This window comes from Lissotriton helveticus, chromosome 3_1 (genome assembly GCF_964261635.1).
Source record: "Lissotriton helveticus chromosome 3_1, aLisHel1.1, whole genome shotgun sequence".
In the NCBI taxonomy this organism is placed as follows: Eukaryota; Metazoa; Chordata; class Amphibia; order Caudata; family Salamandridae; genus Lissotriton; species Lissotriton helveticus.
Genome location: NC_136061.1, coordinates 921,355,399 through 921,374,920, shown reverse-complemented (window position 1 = coordinate 921,374,920; position 19,522 = coordinate 921,355,399). Strand labels below are relative to the sequence as shown.

At 53.6% G+C, this 19,522-nt stretch overlaps 1 protein-coding gene across 1 annotated transcript in view; it reads right to left on the bottom strand.

The window, feature by feature from the left end:
* The window catches only part of STK40 (serine/threonine kinase 40), a 379,098-nt gene that overhangs the window by 171,911 nt on the left and 187,665 nt on the right, over positions 1-19,522 (bottom strand). Inside the window, exon 6 of the mRNA XM_078681258.1 lies at positions 12-239. Coding sequence (XP_078537384.1) covers positions 12-239 — 228 coding nt within the window. The remainder of the gene's footprint in view (positions 1-11; positions 240-19,522) is intronic.

The following is a 19,522-nucleotide window of genomic DNA, read 5'->3' as shown; positions in this document are numbered from 1 at the left end:
CACATCCTTACCTTGTGCAAAGCTTCTACCACTCGTACCACATCGTAGAAAATAACCACGGTTTCACGCTCACTCAACCGCTTCTCTTTGATCACGTAATGCTGCAAGTTTATCAGATCAGCGGTTTTGTCACTGAAATCATGGGCACATAGGCAGTCCAAAACCAAACAAATTCGCTTCTTTGTTTTCTTGACCAGTTTATTGGCATCTAAATCTTCAATGAAATCACACGATCGGTCCTGGTAAGAGAAACCAGATGTAAGCAAAATATTTCAGGACACTATTGGATGCAAATGAAATGTTTTAGTGCACTACTGGGGTAAAAGTTATTTTGTAGCTTCACTTTTTCAGCTATGGTGTTTCAGAGAAGAACATCTGACTATAGTTTCACAAGTTTCTAGAGATCCTCAAATCCCGATTAACAATTTGCTGACTCTTTTTGCGAACTTTCTCACTCATCCAGCAGCGGTACCGGTTAATCAAGGTCGGGTGGGAGGGGGTGGGTGGGAGGGGGTGGGTGGTTGTAAGGGGGTGGGTGGGTGGTTGGGAGGGGGTAGGTAGGAGAGGGGGTGGGAGAGGGGGTGGGAGGGTGGGTGGGAGAGGGGGTGGGAGAGGGGTTGGGAGCACCACACACACACACACACAGAGCGCACACACACAGAGCGCCACACACACACACACACACACAGAGCGCCACACACACACACACAGAGCGCCCACACACAGAGCGCCACACACACACACACAGAGCGCCACACACACACACACAGAGCGCCACACACACACACACACAGAGCGCCACACACACACACAGAGCGCCCACACACACACACACACAGAGCGCCACACACACACACAGAGCGCCCACACACACACACAGAGCGCCCCACACACACAGAGCGCCCCACACACACAGAGCGCCCACACACACAGAGCGCCCCACACACACAGAGCGCCCCACACACACAGAGCGCCCCACACACACACAGAGCGCCATACACACACAGAGCGCCACACACACACACAGAGTGCCACACACACACACAGAGGGTGGGAGGGAGGGTGGGAGGGAGGGTGGGAGGGGGTGGGAGGGAGGGTGGGAGGGAGGGTGGGAGGGGGTGGGAGGGAGGGTGGGGGGGTGGGAGGGGAGGGTGGGAGGGGGGTGGGGGGGTGGGGGGGTGGGGGGGGTGGGAGGGGGTGGGTGGTGTAAGGGGGTGAGTGGGTGGGAGGGGGGTGAGTGGGTGGGAGGGGGGTGAGTGGGTGGGAGGGGGGTGAGTGGGTGGGAGGGGTGGGAGGGGGTAGGTAGGAGAGGGGGTGGGAGGGGGTAGGTAGGAGAGGGGGTGGGAGGGTAGGTAGGAGAGGGGGTGGGAGGGGGGTAGGTAGAGAGGGGGTGGGAGGGGGGTAGGTAGGAGAGGGGGTGGGAGAGGGGGTGGGAGGGGGTGGGAGGGGGGTGGGAGGGGGGGTGGGAGGGGGGGTGGGAGGGGGGGAGGGAGGGGGGGTGGGAGGGTGGGAGGGAGGGTTGGAGGGGGTGGGTGGGAGGAGGGTGTGGGAGGTGGGTGGGGAGGGTGGGGTGGGTGGGAGGTTGGGGTGGGTGGGTGGGTGGGGTGGGAGGGTGGGAGGGTGGAGGGTGGGTGGGAGGGTGGGAGGTGGGAGGGTGGAGGGAGGATGGGGAGGGGGTGGTGGGGGAGGGAGGGAGGGTGGGAGGGTGGGAGGGTGGGAGGGAGGGAGGGTGGGAGGGAGGGAGGGTGGGAGGGTGGGAGGGAGGGTGGGTTGGAGGGAGGGTGGGAGGGTGGGAGGGAGGGAGGGTGGGTGGGAGGGTGGGTGGGAGGGAGGGAGGGGTGGGTGGGAGGAAGGAAGGGAGGAAGGGAGGGTGAGTGAGGGGGTGGGAGGGAGGGAGGGTGGGTGGGTGGGTGGGAGGGAGGGAGGGAGGGTGGGAGGGAGGGAGGGAGGGAGGGTGGGTGGGTGGGTGGGAGGGTGGGTGGGAGGGTGGGAGGGAGGGAGGGAGGGTGGGAGGGAGGGTGGGAGGGAGGGAGGGTGGGAGGGAGGGAGGGTGGGAGGGAGGGAGGGAGGGAGGGAGGGTGGGTGGGAGGGTGGGTGGGAGGGTGGGTGGGTGGGAAGGGTGGGTGGGAGGGTGGGGAGGGAGGGAGGGTTGGAGGGAGGGTGGGAGGGAGGGTGTGTTGGAGGGAGGGTGGGAGGGAGGGAGGGTGGGTTGGAGGGAGGGTGGGAGGGGGGAGGGGTGGGTGGGTGGGTGGGTGGGTGGGAGGGTGGGTGGGTGGGAGGGTGGGTGGGAGGGTGGGTGGGAGGGGAGGGAGGGTGGGTGGGAGGAAGGGAGGAAGGGAGGGTGGGAGGAAGGGAGGGAGGGAGGGAGGGTGGGTGGGAGGAAGGGAGGGAGGGAGGGTGGGTGGGTGGGAGGAAGGGAGGGAGGGAGGGTGGGTGGGAGGGAGGGAGGGAGGGTGGGTGGGAGGGAGGGAGGGTGGGTGGGTGGAAGGGTGTGTGGGAGGGAGGGAGGGAGGGTGGGAGGGTGGGTGGGTGGAAGGGAGGGTGGGTGGGTGGGAGGAAGGGAGGGTGGGAGGAAGGGAGGGTGGGAGGAAGGGAGGAAGGGAGGGAGGGAGGGAGGGAGGGAGGAAGGGAGGGAGGGTGGGAGGGTGAGTGAGTGAGGGGGGTGGGAGGGTGGGTGGGAGGGTGAGTGAGGGGGTGGGAGGGTGAGTGAGGGGGTGGGAGGGTGGGTGGGAGGGTGGGTGAGTGGGGGGTGGGAGGGTGGGTGGGAGGGTGAGTGAGTGAGGGGGTGGGAGGGTGGGTGGGAGGGTGGGAGGGTGAGTGAGGGGGTGGGAGGGTGGGTGGGAGGGTGAGTGGGAGGGTGGGAGGGAGGGTGAGTGAGGGGGTGGGAGAGTGGGTGGGAGTGGGAGGGTGAGTGGGAGGGAGGGAGGGTGGGAGGGAGGGTGAGTGAGGGGGTGGGAGGGTGGGTGGGAGTGGGAGGGTGAGTGAGGGGGTGGGAGGGTGAGTGAGGGGGTGGGAGGGTGGGTGGGAGGGTGAGTGGGAGGGTGAGTGAGGGGGTGGGAGGGTGGGTGGGAGGGTGAGTGGGAGGGTGAGTGAGAGGGTGAGTGAGAGGGTGAGTGAGGGGGTGGGAGGGTGAGTGAGGGGGTGGGAGGGTGAGTGAGGGGGTGGGTGGGTGGGAGGGTGAGTGAGGGGGTGGGTGGGTGGGAGGGTGAGTGAGGGGTGGGTGGGAGGGTGAGTGAGGGGGTGGGAGGGTGAGTGAGGGGGCGGGAGGGTGGGTGGGAGGGTGAGTGAGGGGGCGGGAGGGTGGGTGGGAGGGTGAGTGAGGGGGTGGGAGGGTGGGTGGGTGGATGGGTGGGTGGATGGGTGGGTGGGTGGATGGGTGGGTGGGTGGGAGGGTGGGTGAGTGAGTGAGGGGGTGGGAGGGTGGGTGAGTGAGTGAGGGGGTGGGAGGGTGGGTGGGAGGGTGAGTGAGGGGGTGGGAGGGTGGGTGGGAGGGTGAGTGAGGGGGTGGGAGGGTGAGTGAGGGGGTGGGAGGGTGGGTGGAAGGGTGAGTGAGGGGGTGGGAGGGTGGGTGGGAGGGTGAGTGAGGGGGTGGGAGGGTGGGTGGGAGGGTGAGTGAGGGGGGGGTGGGAGGGTGAGTGAGGGGGTGGGAGGGTGAGTGGGAGGGTGAGTGAGGGGGTGGGAGGGTGAGTGAGGGGGTGGGTGGGTGGGAGGGTGAGTGGGAGGGTGAGTGAGGGGGTGGGAGGGTGGGTGGGAGGGTGAGTGAGGGGGTGGGAGGGTGGGTGGGAGGGTGAGTGAGGGGGTGGGAGGGTGGGTGGGAGGGTGAGTGAGGGGGTGGGTGGGAGGGTGAGTGAGGGGGTGGGAGGGTGGGTGGGAGGGTGAGAGGGGGTGGGAGGGTGAGTGAGGGGGTGGGAGGGTGGGTGGGAGGGAGGGTGAGTGAGGGGGTGGGAGGGTGAGTGAGGGGGTGGGAGGGTGGGTGGGAGGGAGGGTGAGTGAGGGGGTGGGAGGGTGGGTGGGAGGGAGGGTGAGTGAGGGGGTGGGAGGGTGGGTGGGAGGGTGAGTGAGGGGGTGGGAGGGTGGGTGGGAGGGTGAGTGAGGGGGTGGGAGGGTGGGTGGGAGGGTGAGTGAGGGGGTGGGAGGGTGGGTGGGAGGGTGAGTGAGGGTGAGTGAGGGGGAGGGTGGGTGGGTGGGTGGGAGGGTGAGTGAGGGGGTGGGAGGGAGGGTGAGTGAGGGGGTGGGAGGGTGGGTGGGAGGGAGGGAGGGTGAGTGAGGGGGTGGGAGGGTGGGTGGGTGGGAGGGAGGGAGGGTGAGTGAGGGGGTGGGAGGGTGAGTGAGGGGGTGGGAGGGTGAGTGAGGGGGTGGGAGGGTGGGTGGGTGGGAGGGTGTGAGGGTGGGTGGGTGGGAGGGAGGGGGTGGGAGGGTGGGTGGGAGGGAGGGGGTGGGAGGGTGTGTGGGAGGGAGGGTGAGTGAGGGGGTGGGAGGGAGGGTGAGTGAGGGGGTGGGAGGGTGGGTGGGAGGGTGGGTGGGAGGGAGGGTGAGTGAGGGGGTGGGGGGGTGGGAGGGTGGGAGGGAGGGTGAGTGAGGGGGTGGGAGGGTGGGAGGGAGGGTGAGTGAGGGGGTGGGAGGGTGGGTGGGAGGGAGGGGTGAGTGAGGGGGTGGGAGGGTGGGTGGGAGGGAGGGTGAGTGAGGGGGTGGGAGGGTGGGTGGGAGGGTGAGTGAGGGGGTGGGAGGGTGGGTGGGTGGGTGAGTGAGGGGGTGGGAGGGTGGGTGGGTGGGTGAGTGAGGGGGTGGGAGGGTGGGTGGGTGGGTGAGTGAGGGGGTGGGAGGGTGGGTGGGTGGGTGAGTGAGGGGGTGGGAGGGTGGGTGGGTGAGTGAGGGGGTGGGAGGGTGGGTGGGTGAGTGAGGGGGTGGGAGGGTGAGTGAGGGGGTGGGAGGGTGGGTGGGAGGGTGAGTGAGGGGGTGGGAGGGAGGGTGAGTGAGGGGGTGGGAGGGAGGGTGAGTGAGGGGGTGGGAGGGTGGGTGGGAGGGTGGGTGGGAGGGTGAGTGAGGGGGTGAGTGAGGGGGTGGGAGGGTGAGTGAGGGGGTGAGTGAGGGGGTGGGAGGGTGGGTGGGAGGGTGAGTGAGGGGGTGAGTGAGGGGGTGGGAGGGTGGGTGGGAGGGTGAGTGAGGGGGTGGGAGGGTGGGAGGGTGAGTGAGGGGGTGGGAGGGTGGGTGGGAGGGTGAGTGAGGGGGTGGGAGGGTGGGTGGGAGGGTGAGTGAGGGGGTGGGAGGGTGAGTGAGGGGGTGGGAGGGTGGGTGGGAGGGTGGGAGGGTGAGTGAGGGGGTGGGAGGGTGAGTGAGGGGGTGGGAGGGTGGGTGGGAGGGTGAGTGAGGGGGTGGGAGGGTGAGTGAGGGGGTGGGAGGGTGGGTGGGAGGGTGGGTGGGAGGGTGAGTGAGGGGGTGGGAGGGTGAGTGAGGGGGTGGGGAGTAGAGGGTGGGAGGTGAGAGAGGGTGAGAGAGGGTGAGAGAGGGTGAGAGAGGGTGGGCGAGGGTGGGTGAGGGAGGCATGCATCCAAACCTAAACATGGCTGTAAAAGAAAAGCTCCAATTGTGCATGCATGCGGAATACCAGTTTTGAACTGCTCTGTACATGCTCAACCATAAAGAATAAGGCATAGTACACACTGAAGTGGCAGGGGAGTAACCCACAGCAATGTATTATATAGAGCCAGCCATGCTATGCTTTGTCGAATCCACTTTGGACAACAAAGCACCTAACAGTTCTAAAATCAGCCATAGTTAATACATGTTGAATCCAATGAGGAGGGGCAGGGAGCATTCAATAAAAAAACATTATATGATATGATGGTCCGGCATGGAGAGATGGAACACCTAGCATCACTTTTTGTTCCTTTATAGGACAAGCGTGGTGTAACCCAAAAAGCCCATCCAGGTGTGACAGAGGACAATCTTTATGAAAAGACATTATACAACCCTACTGGCAGTAATAAATCCCCCCTAAACTGGGAAAGAGCAAGTCACAGGGATGGGTATTGTACAACAACTCAAAAGTGACAAAGGGGCAACCAGAAAGCAATATAGCAATAGTAAATGCTTGGATGAACCTACCTTCAAGTAACAGAGATACGGCCCTTGGGACTATGGTTTGGGATGTCAACCACGGGTATACTAGAGAACAAAACCAATGGATTGGGCATTGTATAACATCCACAAGCTTTAGGCTACTGAGTAGAACTGAGCAATCTACAATAAGTGGAATTTTACAGCCAGCCAAAGCATGTAGTCTGTTAAGGTGAGCAAGCCCCAGTAGCAACTGAGGTGCATGCACAGGGACGCACTTAAGAAAGAGGGTGAGCAGAACTGAAGCAACAAGGAGGGATATTGCCCAAAGAGAACACCGCATCTTGGTAAATATTTTTAAAATAAGCATAGAATAAATGTTGACGGCAGGCAAGCTGAAAAATAGTCACAAAACTGTACACACCAAAGCACACAGTTTGCGAGTTGCATCAGTTACCATGTCCAGGGCACCAAATGCAGTCTCTGATGCATTTCAGAATCTACAATCTGTTACACTCCACCTGGACACATTTTTGCATATTGGAACCTCTTAGTTATTACTTTTTTTGTAAACTAAGCCATTGGTATGCTTTCAGAAGACAGGCAATAAGTATGGTCTGTTTGCAGGTTCACTAATTTAAGCACTGTACTTAACACCATGGGCTGTTGGTTGTCCAAGATAATAATGAGGTATTGTGCTACCTAACAGATTGTATTTGCAATATCAAAGAAAAATAAACATTCGCAAATTGTCTCTGCTCTAAAAAGCTCCAACGGTGGCTTTTGTCATAGAGTTTATAGGCATCAGCAAACACAGGAAGCATTTGTTCACTGGGGGGAGGGGGGTCTAGCGAAGAAAATCTTTTCCAAGAGAGTAAATGATGCGTAAGAATATATCTGGTCACATGTCACGTCATGAAGCAAGTGCAGCAACGCACGGAGGCCTTTTTAATGTACTGATGCAAAAACAAAACCATTCAATCGTGAAGGGACGTGTTTAAAGCTCACTTGAAGAATATGGTACATATTAGAAACAAACAGGTAATAGAGAGCTAACTTTGTCTGTACCAGAGGCCTAAAAGGGTAACTTAGCCCACTATTTGATTCTAGATCATGAGAAACGTAATAGTTAAGGTACACAGTTCTTACGCAAATATCTAACAATTATATGTTTACTTGCACTCCAAAGTCATGAAAATAAAGTCCTCACGAGCAAGTGTGGCACCAGCGCTCTCCTGCAAGTGCTCCTCGTCGCCGCGCTCGCCACCGGACATCTCCTTTAGGATCTTTCGGTAGGAGGGCCGCCGAGCCAGAAGTTCTCGCGCCGCTTTCTGTTGGGAGTCCTCGCTACGCGGCTGAGGGGATCCCACCTACTCCTCGTCAGCTCGATCCTCCAGCTGCTGTTGAGCAGCACTTGACTCAGGATATACTGCGGCAGCGCCGGGGACCGGATGACTGAAGAAGGCGCCGCGGCCTGAATTACGCCGTGCACCTGCTCTCCGCTGGGCAGCTGCAGCACTGTCACCTGCTGGCCCCCACCGGCGCCACCTCGCAGCGACACGATCTGCTGCACCAGCTGTGACACCTGGGCTGCCGAAACGGTGATGGGGTGTGTTCCCTCTGAGCCGCCGTCCCTGTCCGAAGCATCTTCCATGATTGCCGCAGAGGAATGGGCTCACGCACACCAGGAAGTGAACGCGGACGCCTGGGTGCGGGCTTCTCTGTCGGTGGCCGGTTACTAAAGGTTTCCTGGCGCTACAGCCGGACGTCGAAAACAGGCAGCGCAAGAGCCTGGGGAACAGAAACCAAACAAAACCCGAAATATTAACTTGGGACTGCTGCCAGAGCAGCACAGCCAAACAAAGAACAAGTATTTGCCCGTCACAAAACGCAACGGGACGTTGCAGGCAGTGGTGCTTCTGTGAGTCGGAAGCGCGTGGCGCAGTTCATTTTTCTCGGCAGGCGGCACCAGCTGGAGGAGAGCAGAGGAAGCAGCAGCTGTTCGTATCAGCTGAGGAAACTGCGACGAGAGAGGAGCGCTCCATACGACCACGTTTCTCCGAGGCGAGGCAGAAATGTCTGAGAAACGCAGCATCATTTTTGGATTCGGGGGCGTGTTTTCTTTCTTTCCTCTTCCCATTGGCTGGAATGTAAAATTCCAGCCAATGGGAAGAGGAGAGAAAGAAAACAGAAAGAAAGTAAAAAACACACCGCCGAATCCCGTCTTGAACGAAGTGACACCCCTCTCCTCCAATGGCTGGCCTCCGTTTAGGAAGCCAGCCAGTGGAGAAGAGGGGCAGGTTCAAGCCCCCACACTGTCGACATAAGATCTCTCCCTGCGACTGCGCAAGCGCAGCCTAAGCAGGTGTCGACCTAAAAAGGATCAAGGCAAAGGTTTAGACCACCTTCAAAACAATCACGGTCCTACGTGTTCTTTTAACAAACTGTTCCCTGAACGGTTTCTATTCCAAACTTTCAGCAGACTTCAATACCCTAGCAATATCAAAAACATTACCTTCTTTAAAAGTAGAGCAGACCAGCTTTGTACATTATACATTGTAAACAACCGGGATAAAATCCAATGGAACAACTGAGCACTCCAATCTTCTTTCTTCAGCTGTTAAGGTTTTACGACTTTCTTAGGGAAATATACCTACAACAAACATCCAAGCTTATTTCTTCATAGCTCAAAGCCTCTTCAATAAGAGGTGGGCAAAAAAAAATTGATAAAACAAGTGAAATGAAGCATTTATTTTATTTTAAAAAATTTACATGAACATCTTGCTAGTTCTGTACCAGGGTTAGCAAAGTTGTTTTTTTTAAATAAACTTTATTTAGCATTTTCTAAAAGACAAAAGCGATGCACTGAGTTCCATCACATGTCGACATATGTATTAGTACATGGTTAAGCTGACATGGTTTTCTTTGCAAGCACAGTTAAGGACGGGAGGTTGAATGTACATAAAAAAAGTTGTTCTTGCTCGGCCCGACTCAAGTATCCCACCATTCACATTAGCTATCAACACATCATTGACAGTCCTGTTATCCCTGTATCCTGTCGCAAAATAACATTTGAATCTGGGAAACAGCATAACATTTTAATGCCTTAAACAGTGTGTTTCCTGCATCCTTTTACCTCACGCCTGTCGGGACAATACCTTGCTCTTGTTGAGTGGAGGGATCTGGCTGCTTTGAGGCTAGGAAGGTTCTGAAAGGACCCCATATATCTTTAGGTCTTGAGGAGGGAGGGATAGTGTTGGCGTACAACTCACTCTTCATAGAGCAGGATGCCAAGCTATGGAGCCAGCTCCTAATCTTAGGTGAATACCTGCTTCCCCAGTGTATGGCAATTTCTCTCTGAGCCAACAATAAACAGATAGCAACAAACCTATGGACTTTCTGAGGAAATTGGATTACATAACCTAATAGGGCAATCTATGGTAGAGGTACTATTGGTATCTTTATCATACTGCTTAGTGTCTTGTGTATGCCTGTCCAGAAGGCATGTATGCTTGGGCATGTCCATGTAAGGTGAGCAAAGTTGGCGTATGAGGAGTGGCATCTCTGACAACAATGTGGCCTAGTGGGGTCCATCCTGTGTGCTTTAGTTGGGGTGATGTACATCCTGAGCAAGAACTTGAAATGGATCAGTTTGTGACGGCTGTTAATGGAAACCGTGTTCATGACTCCACAACAGGCCGCCCATTGTTCGTCTGTTATGGGGCTGCCCAGGTCTGCATCACAGGCACTGCGTAACTTGTCATCTTTTACTCGAATGTCGTCAGCGCAAGCCTTGTAGAGCTGGGATATGATATGGACCCCTTTACTACTGTCTATCACTATCGTGAGGGGGGGAGGGAGGAGGGGGGGAGAATTGCAGGTTCTAGTGGATATTCCAGAAGCTTTGCCCGCAATGCGGAGCACAGTCTCATTAGGACATATCTGTCCAAGGGTTCGCAGAGTTGTTACAGGTACGTTTTATACTTTGATCTGTTGGGACATGCAAGTCCCAAATGTTCGACTTGAAGAGCAGATTTGGGCCATAAGAAACACTACAAATCATTTAACAGATAAAGAAGATGAACATGAACATTTCAGGTGTTTCATTAGATTAATGCGCTTCTCTGACCAGTAAAATATGGTACAAGGAGAACAACATAAAAATTATAAACTACCCATTACCTCCAAAGCCTGTGGTTTATCGATGCTTTGTTTTCCTGGAGGCATCCTGCCTTTTTAGGTCTTGCAAGGGATAATAGACGAGAGTAGAGGGCAAACCAAGGTCTGACACCATCACGGATTTCGGACAGTTGGTGTGGTGCACTCGTACGGAACGCGCATCCACATCAAAGCCATCAGCCTCCCTACCACAGGCATCTGAAGCTTCCCCAGCGTGCGCTCGGCCTCAGGCATTCACACCAGCGCGCGCTCGGCCTCACTTCTCCTCCCCCCTAATTACATCCCTGCTGTTTCCTTTTACTTTCACGGCCGCGAGGCCGTGGTACACTTCAAAGGGATCCGCACCCCGCCCCCGCAATGCCGAGGAGCATTTCCCGGCCATACAATTACTACCATTGGTGAGGGCGGATCTTAAGTTTTGTTCCATAGTCAGGTTACCTTCTTTATGTCCCTCGCTTACATTGGTGTATCCGTAATTGCATAACCCTCCGTACAATTTTGGGTGTAAACCTATGAACGCCTGTTGTCTCTGGTCGGCTTTGGTCATGCGGGAGAAATGTGTTCTTAAGAGCGTGATACAAGTATCCAGAGGGGCTTCCACGTGATTTGTAGGTTACAGTAGTTTGTGTCCTGGGTTGCCTTTTTTCAGGACATCATGCATTGCCTCAGCACAGCAATGGTAAGAATTGAGGAGAATGTCAAGCACTGGTATTTTTCACCCACTCACCACGGCTGGCAGGATAGCCTTGATAAAGGTCATACTTCCCATATGCGCTACTGATTTTTAAATGGCCCTTTCACCAAACTTTTTTCCCAAACTCCTCTGCCCCCCCCCGTTCCCCCTCCCCCATGCAGGCCCCGTTACGGCAGTTGAATAGGACAGCACTGATCCTCTCCCATCCATTGCAGGATATATGATTGTCCGAAACTCTACAGTTAAAAAGAGTTGCCTCTATAATGCAAGCCTGGGAATTGTGCAGCTTAAACAATACTGTCCAAAATTGCGAGTGGTACATTACCCCTATTACCTGTGATTGCTCAACCATAGTCCGATAGCGTGTTTAAGGTGCGACTGAAATTGGCAGTCTTTTTCCAGATGGTTCATACAAATCCACGATATTCGTAGCAAGACGAACCACAGTTTTCTTTTACTACAGGCCCACTCTGAGCACACATTTATCAGAAAAGCATTATAAAAAGAAGCCGAATATGTGACATAAGGGGTGAACCAATGAGCCTTGTGCGTGGCCGTACGCGGACGTTCAGGCGAGACGGTCATCCATTCATCATAGGCCCTGCCAGGCTGCCCGCCGCCATAAATCAAGGGCAGAAACAATGCAATAATTACACTGGGCACAAAGGTCACGCCACGCGCACACTCAGCCGTGATGGGCTCCAAATGACAGCTATTTAGAGGCAGCGCGAGGGCGCAGGCCGGCACTAAACACCGGACACCACATTTTGATGTACGAAGACAACCCTCAGCAACCTCACATGGGCCGCCCAACACTCGATTTCAGGTGAATACCCGGCATGATGAGCATAACACACTAGCCACTATAAACTGGGCATTTAAGAGAAAGGAACAATCGGTAACAAGCTCATTCGGACAGCCCCAAGACACGATGATGGTAAAGGAAGCCTGGCCTCTTCAGAGCGATGCACACATCAAGCTCATCACACCTTGGACACACGTGAGGAAGAACACCGCCTCCAGTCTAGCTTCTCCAGTCTACCATGGAGTCATCAAAGCGCTGCTGAAGAAAGATGCTCTCATAGGACACCCCAAAACTGCCTTCTCTGTGAGAAGAACGCTGTACAAGAGCAAGCTGCACAGGGCAAGAAAGCTCCAGGGACTGTATGTTGGAAGAGCTCCGCACCAGAGCAAAAGAACGCTTCCCAAATGCAACAGCACAAATGCAATTCTAATACGTGGGGAGCTCAACATTTGAGCTAGGGTATACACAGCCATGGAGAAGAGCTTCATTTTACTGATGGCGCCATTCAAATCCAACCCCTACTCCATGAACGCCCCTCCCCGTGAGGAGGTGCGTTCTTTCTGTTTTGTGTTTATAATTTTGTTACCTTTCTGCAGATGCTGTTGGCGTGCCGATTTACCTACATGTCCTAGTTCCGACCGCATGATATGTACTCTCACCACTCAGCACCACCACAGCATCACTCAGCACCACCACAGCACCACCACCACAACATCACTCAGCACCACCACAACATCACTCAGCACCAGCACAGCATCACTCAGCACCAGCACAGCATCACTCAGCACCAGCACAGCATCACTCAGCACCAGCACAGCATCACTCAGCACCAGCACAGCATCACTCAGCACCAGCACAGCATCACTCAGCACCAGCACAGCATCACTCAGCACCAGCACAGCATCACTCAGCACCAGCACAGCATCACTCAGCACCAGCACAGCATCACTCAGCACCAGCACAGCATCACTCAGCACCAGCACAGCATCACTCAGCACCAGCACAGCATCACTCAGCACCAGCACAGCATCACTCAGCACCAGCACAGCATCACTCAGCACCAGCACAGCATCACTCAGCACCAGCACAGCATCACTCAGCACCAGCACCACTCAGCACCAGCACAGCATCACTCAGCACCAGCACAGCATCACTCAGCACCAGCACAGCATCACTCAGCATCACTCAGCACCACTCAGCACCACCACAGCACCACTCAGCACCACCACAGCATCACCACATTATCACTCAGCACCACCACATTATCACTCAGCACCACCACATTATCACTCAGCACCACCACATTACCACTCAGCACCACCACATTACCACTCAGCACCACCACATTACCACTCAGCACCACCACATTACCACTCAGCACCACCACATTACCACTTAGCACCACCACATTACCACTCAGCACCACCACATTACCACTCAGCACCACCACATTACCACTCAGCACCACCACATTATCACTCAGCACCACCACATTATCACTCAGCACCACCACATTATCACTCAGCACCACCACATTATCACTCAGCACCACCACATTATCACTCAGCACCACCACATTATCACTCAGCACCACTCAGCACCACCACAGCACCACTCAGCACCACCACAGCACCACTCAGCACCACCACAGCACCACTCAGCACCACCACAGCACCACTCAGCACCACCACAGCACCACTCAGCACCACTCAGCACCACCACAGCAACACTCAGCACCACCACTCAGCACCACCACATTACCACTCAGCACCACCACATTACCACTCAGCACCACCACATTATCACTCAGCACCACCACATTATCACTCAGCACCACCACAGCACCACTCTGCACCCCCACAGCACCACTCGGCACCACCACAGCACCACTCGGCACCACCACAGCACCACTCGGCACCACCACAGCACCACTCGGCACCACCACAGCACCACTCGGCACCACCACAGCACCACTCGGCACCACCACAGTACCACTCGGTACCACCACAGTACCACTCGGCACCACCACTCGTCGCCACCACAGCATCACTCGTCGCCACCACAGCATCACTCGTCGCCACCACAGCATCACTCGTCGCCAACACAACATCACTCGTCGCCAACACAGCATCAATCTATGCAACCATTCAACAACAACTGGTTCAAATATGTTCTCTCAATGTTTCAAGCTTTATTACAAATGTCACAAAAAGATGTTAATATTTCACTTCTGTTCTTGGATTTTCGTCACAATAAAATACACAGAACATAATCTTCACAAAAGTTATTTACAAAAGTTTAAGCTATTGCCATTATAAATTACAATCACTTTTATTTAAGTATTAATTATTTAAAAAAATTAAAAGCCATTGTTATTTGTAATATCAATACATCTAAATCACGTAAATACAAAACATGTTGCATTACAAATGCTATAGGTATCACATTTGCGAAAGTTATAACTATTGGCATTGTAAATGACAAAGCTATTTAGCTATTTTCAAAACCAACACAGAAATAAAAAAATTGTCATTTACAAGACCAATAGCTCAAACTTTCCTAATGCGAGACTTATTGCATTGCAAATGCTTGTTTCATTTGTGGTATGTACAAGCGAAACAGAGTGATCTACAATCCATTTCCACTTTTAACAAAAAAAGAGCAATGCCTAATCTTTAAAACACTCCACCTGTTGGATCTTATTCTTTTGACTCTTCACCCTGCAGACATTGATTGTTTGATATTTAGCAACCTCACTATGGAGATGTGTAGCTACAGGTAATACGATGTTTGGAAGACTCTGGTAGTGACTCCGGTAGTGACTCCAAGTAGAGGTAAAACTAGGTACTGAACTGAGCTTGTAATAATTATAGGCAAATCTTTAACAGGATCAGAATACTCTGGAGCTTGTGTAATTCAGAATGGGCTAGGGTCTGGGATTCGGACGGAGATGGTATTCACATACTTGTGGACACAAAATAACTCAACCTTTTGTGTAGTGTACTCCGTTATCATGGAAGTCATGTGGGATAGTGGAAGATAAGTATGTAAATACTCACGTAGGGAAGGTTTAGATAACTTAAAAGCTAAATTATTACTGCAGCAAACGCATGCTTTAAAACAGGAGCAGTGCTGACTGCGAAGTGGTTAAATTAGGTCACAAATGTTGAAGGAAACAAATTAGGATAACAGCATTGGGAATAAATTGTGTGTCTTGTAAAGCGCACTGCTACCCGCACCGCAGGCCTCGTAGCGCTATAGACCGCTGGGGAACCCGTCCTGGCTTTCCTTGTGAGATAGTCCTTCCTGGGAGTCTCCAAGGTGGAACCAGGCATCCCCGGTGTTTGTGAGGGGCCGTTGTGGAGATGAGGCAAGCTTAATGCCCAGAGTTGCCAAGTGTGATCCCTGGTTAGAGTAGGCACCGAGGCGAGAATTATCAAGTCCGCTGATCTTGGTCCAAGACCCTGCCGCGTCGGGAATCGAACCCTGGTCCCAGGCCGTTCTCTGCTCTCGGGTCTGCCGCCTCTAACCAGTGAGCCACACCACTCCACTCTACATTACGGGATGTGCTAAATCACTTTCATCCACACATATAAAGCTGGAAAAATGTTTGAATTATTATATTATGAAAATGAAACCGCGTTCACAACTTCAAATTTCAAAACCGGTACATGTGATGTATGATCAGCAAAATAGTATTTATTGGAGGCAAAGCAGTATTTGAATCCTGTAATCAACTGAATGAGGTACTGATTGAGGAAGGGGGGAGTGGATATATTTGTACCTAGTTGGAGTGTAAACCAAGAAATTGGCAAAACTCAGCAGCATCAGAAAAACTAAACTCTAGAGGTCTCTTGATTGGAATCAGACAAGAAACGGTGTCTGAAGTTGAAAGGGAACATACGCATCATGGCTGTACTCGGCAGCACGATGGATGCGGCTTCATGCAGAAAAAAAGGCACGCACAGCCATGTCTGAAACTTTGAGCAAGAAAGGATTTGGTGTGTTACCACAAGAGAGACGTTTTCAAAGACTACCAATTCTGGAGTGCAAGTCATTAGAGGGGTGTATGTCTCTTACAAAGCACTTTCACACGGTGTGGCTGGAAGCCTTTTAGAACAGTCTTTTTAGGTCGAGCTGGCGTTGGAGCGCGAAGCGCTCCCGCCAGCGAGACTATAGTCACCTTCCTCCCTGTCAAGGGAGTAACAGCTGTGAACGAGCCCGATACAGACCTGGGTACGAGCCGACCCAGGTCTGTGAACACGCTTCAAGGTTGAGCAGCTTGTGCACGTTTGTTGGACGTCCGGCGCTGCAAGCCCGCCAGACCAATTATCCCAGCATGAAACTCTACTTTCTGAGGGCCACAAGAACAATTATCCCAGCAGGAGTCTCCACTTCCTCAGGCGCCGCAACAATTATCACAGCATGAGACCCACTTATCACAGCATGTCAACAGGCGCCCCAGGCTGCTGGAGCACTCAACTATAATTAATGTGCAGTTGAGTGCTCCAGCAGCGTGGGGCGGCTCTCTGCATGCTGTGATAATGATCACTTTGGGGCCTCATGCTGTGATAATTAGGGCGGCATGCTCTATTTGCAGCACTGAACATTTTCAAAGAAGGCGAAGCAGTGACATTCATTGGAGACACTCACCCTCACGCTCTCACCCCCTCACCCCTCACACACCTCCTCACCCTCACACACCTCCTCACCCTCACCTTCACACCCCCTCACACACACCCTCACATACCCTTACCAGCACCGTAAAACACAACACAACACAGCACAGCAAAACACAACACAGCACAGCACAGCAAAACACAACACAACACAGCACAGCACAGCAAAACACAACACAGCACAGCAAAGCACAGCACAGCAAAACACAACACAGCACAGCAAAGCACAACACAGCACAGCACAGCACAGCACAGCACAGCACAGCAAAACACAGCACAGCACAACACACCACAGCACAGCACAACACAGCACAGCACAGCAAAACACAGCACAGCACAGCAAAACACAACACAGCACAGCAAAACACAGCACAGCACAGCAAAACACAACACAGCACAGCACAGCAAAACACCACACAGCACAGCAAAACACAGCACAGCAAAACACCACACAGCACAGCAAAACACAGCACAGCAAAGCAAAACACAACACAGCAAAACACAACACAGCACAGCACAGCAAAACTCAACACAGCACAGCAAAGCACAGCACAGCAAAACACAACACAACACAGCACAGGACAGCACAGCAAAACACAGCAAAACACAGCAAAGCACAGCAAAGCACAGCACAGCAAAACACAGCACAGCACAGCAAAACACAGCACAGGACAGCACAGCACAGCAAAACACAGCACAGCACAGCACAGCACAGCAAAACACAGTACAGCAAAACACAGCACAGCACAACACAACACAACACAGCACAGCACAGCAAAACACAGCACAGCACAGCAGAACACAGCACAGCACAACACAACACAGCAAAACACAGCACAGCAAAGCACAGCACAGCAAAGCACAGCACAGCAAAACACAGCACAGCAAAACACAGCACAGCAAAACACAGCACAGCAAAACACAGCACAGCAAAACACAGCACAGCACAACACAGCACAGCACAACACAGCACAGCACAGCAAAACACAGCACAGCAAAACACAGCACAGCAAAGCACAGCACAGCAAAACACAGCACAGCACAGCAAAACACAGCACAGCACAGCAAAACACAGCACAGCACAGCAAAACACAGCATGGCAGCACAGCACAGCAAAACACAGCACGGCAGCACAGCACAGCAAAACACAGCACAGCAAAACACAGCACAGCAAAACACAGCACAGCACAGCACAGCACAGCACAGCACAGCACAGCACAGCACAGCACAGCAAAACACAGCACAGCAAAACACAGCACAGCAAAACACAGCACAACACAGCACAGCAAAACACAGCACAGCAAAACACAGCACAGCAAAACACAGCACAGCAAAACACAGCACAGCAAAACACAGCACAGCACAGCAAAACACAGCACAGCAAAGCACAGCACAGCAAAACACAGCAAAACACAGCACAGCAAAGCACAGCACAGCAAAACACAGCAAAACAGCACAGCAAAACACAGCAAAACACAGCACAGCAAAGCACAGCACAGCAAAGCACAGCAAAACACAGCACAGCAAAACACAGCACAGCAAAACAGCACAGCACAGCAAAACAGCACAGCAAAACACAGCACAGCAAAACACAGCACAGCAAAGCACAGCAAAACACAGCACAGCAAAACAGCACAGCACAGCAAAACAGCACAGCACAGCAAAACACAGCACAGCAAAGCACAGCACAGCAAAACACAGCACAGCAAAACACAGCACAGCAAAACACAGCACAGCAAAACACAGCACAGCAAAACACAGCACAACACAGCACAGCAAAACACAGCACAGCACTGCAGCACAGCACAGCACAGCAAAACACAGCACAGCAAAACAGCACAGCAAAACAGCACAGCAAAACACAGCACAGCAAAACACAGCACAGCACAGCACAGCAAAACACAGCACAGCACAGCACAGCAAAGCACAGCACAGCAAAGCACAGCACAGCAAAGCACAGCACAGCAAAACACAGCACAGCAAAACACAGCACAGCAAAACACAGCACAGCAAAACACAGCACAGCAAAACACAGCACAGCAAAGCACAGCAAAACACAGCACAGCAAAACACAGCACAGCAAAACACAGCACAGCAAAGCACAGCACAGCAAAACACAGCACAGCAAAACACAGCACAGCAAAACACAGCACAGCAAAACACAGCAAAGCACAGCACAACCAAGCACAGCACAACCAAGCACAGCACAACCAAGCACAGCACAACCAAGCACAGCACAACCAAGCACAGCACAACCAAGCACAGCACAACCAAGCACAGCACAACCAAGCACAGCACAACCAAGCACAGCACAACCAAGCACAGCACAACCAAGCACAGCACAACCAAGCACAGCACAACCAAGCACAGCACAACCAAGCACAGCACAACCAAGCACAGCACAACCAAGCACAGCACAACCAAGCACAGCACAACCAAGCACAGCACAACCAAGCACAGCACAACCAAGCACAGCACAACCAAGCACAGCACAACCAAGCACAGCACAACCAAGCACAGCACAACCAAGCACAGCACAACCAAGCACAGCACAACCAAGCACAGCACAACCAAGCACAGCACAACCAAGCACAGCACAACCAAGCACAGCACAACCAAGCACAGCACAACCAAGCACAGCACAACCAAGCACAGCACAACCAAGCACAGCACAACCAAGCACAGCACAACCAAGCACAGCACAACCAAGCACAGCACAACCAAGCACAGCACAACCAAGCACAGCACAACCAAGCACAGCACAACCAAGCACAGCACAACCAAGCACAGCACAACCAAGCACAGCACAACCAAGCACAGCACAACCAAGCACAGCACAACCAAGCACAGCACAACCAAGCACAGCACAACCAAGCACAGCACAACCAAGCACAGCACAACCAAGCACAGCATAACCAAGCACAGCATAACCAAGCACAGCATAACCAAGCACAGCATAACCAAGCACAGCATAACCAAGCACAGCATAACCAAGCACAGCGTAACCAAGCACAGCGTAACCAAGCACAGCGTAACCAAGCATAGCGTAATAAAGCACAACAAAACATAGCATAACAAAAAATAGCATAACAAAACACAACAAAACAT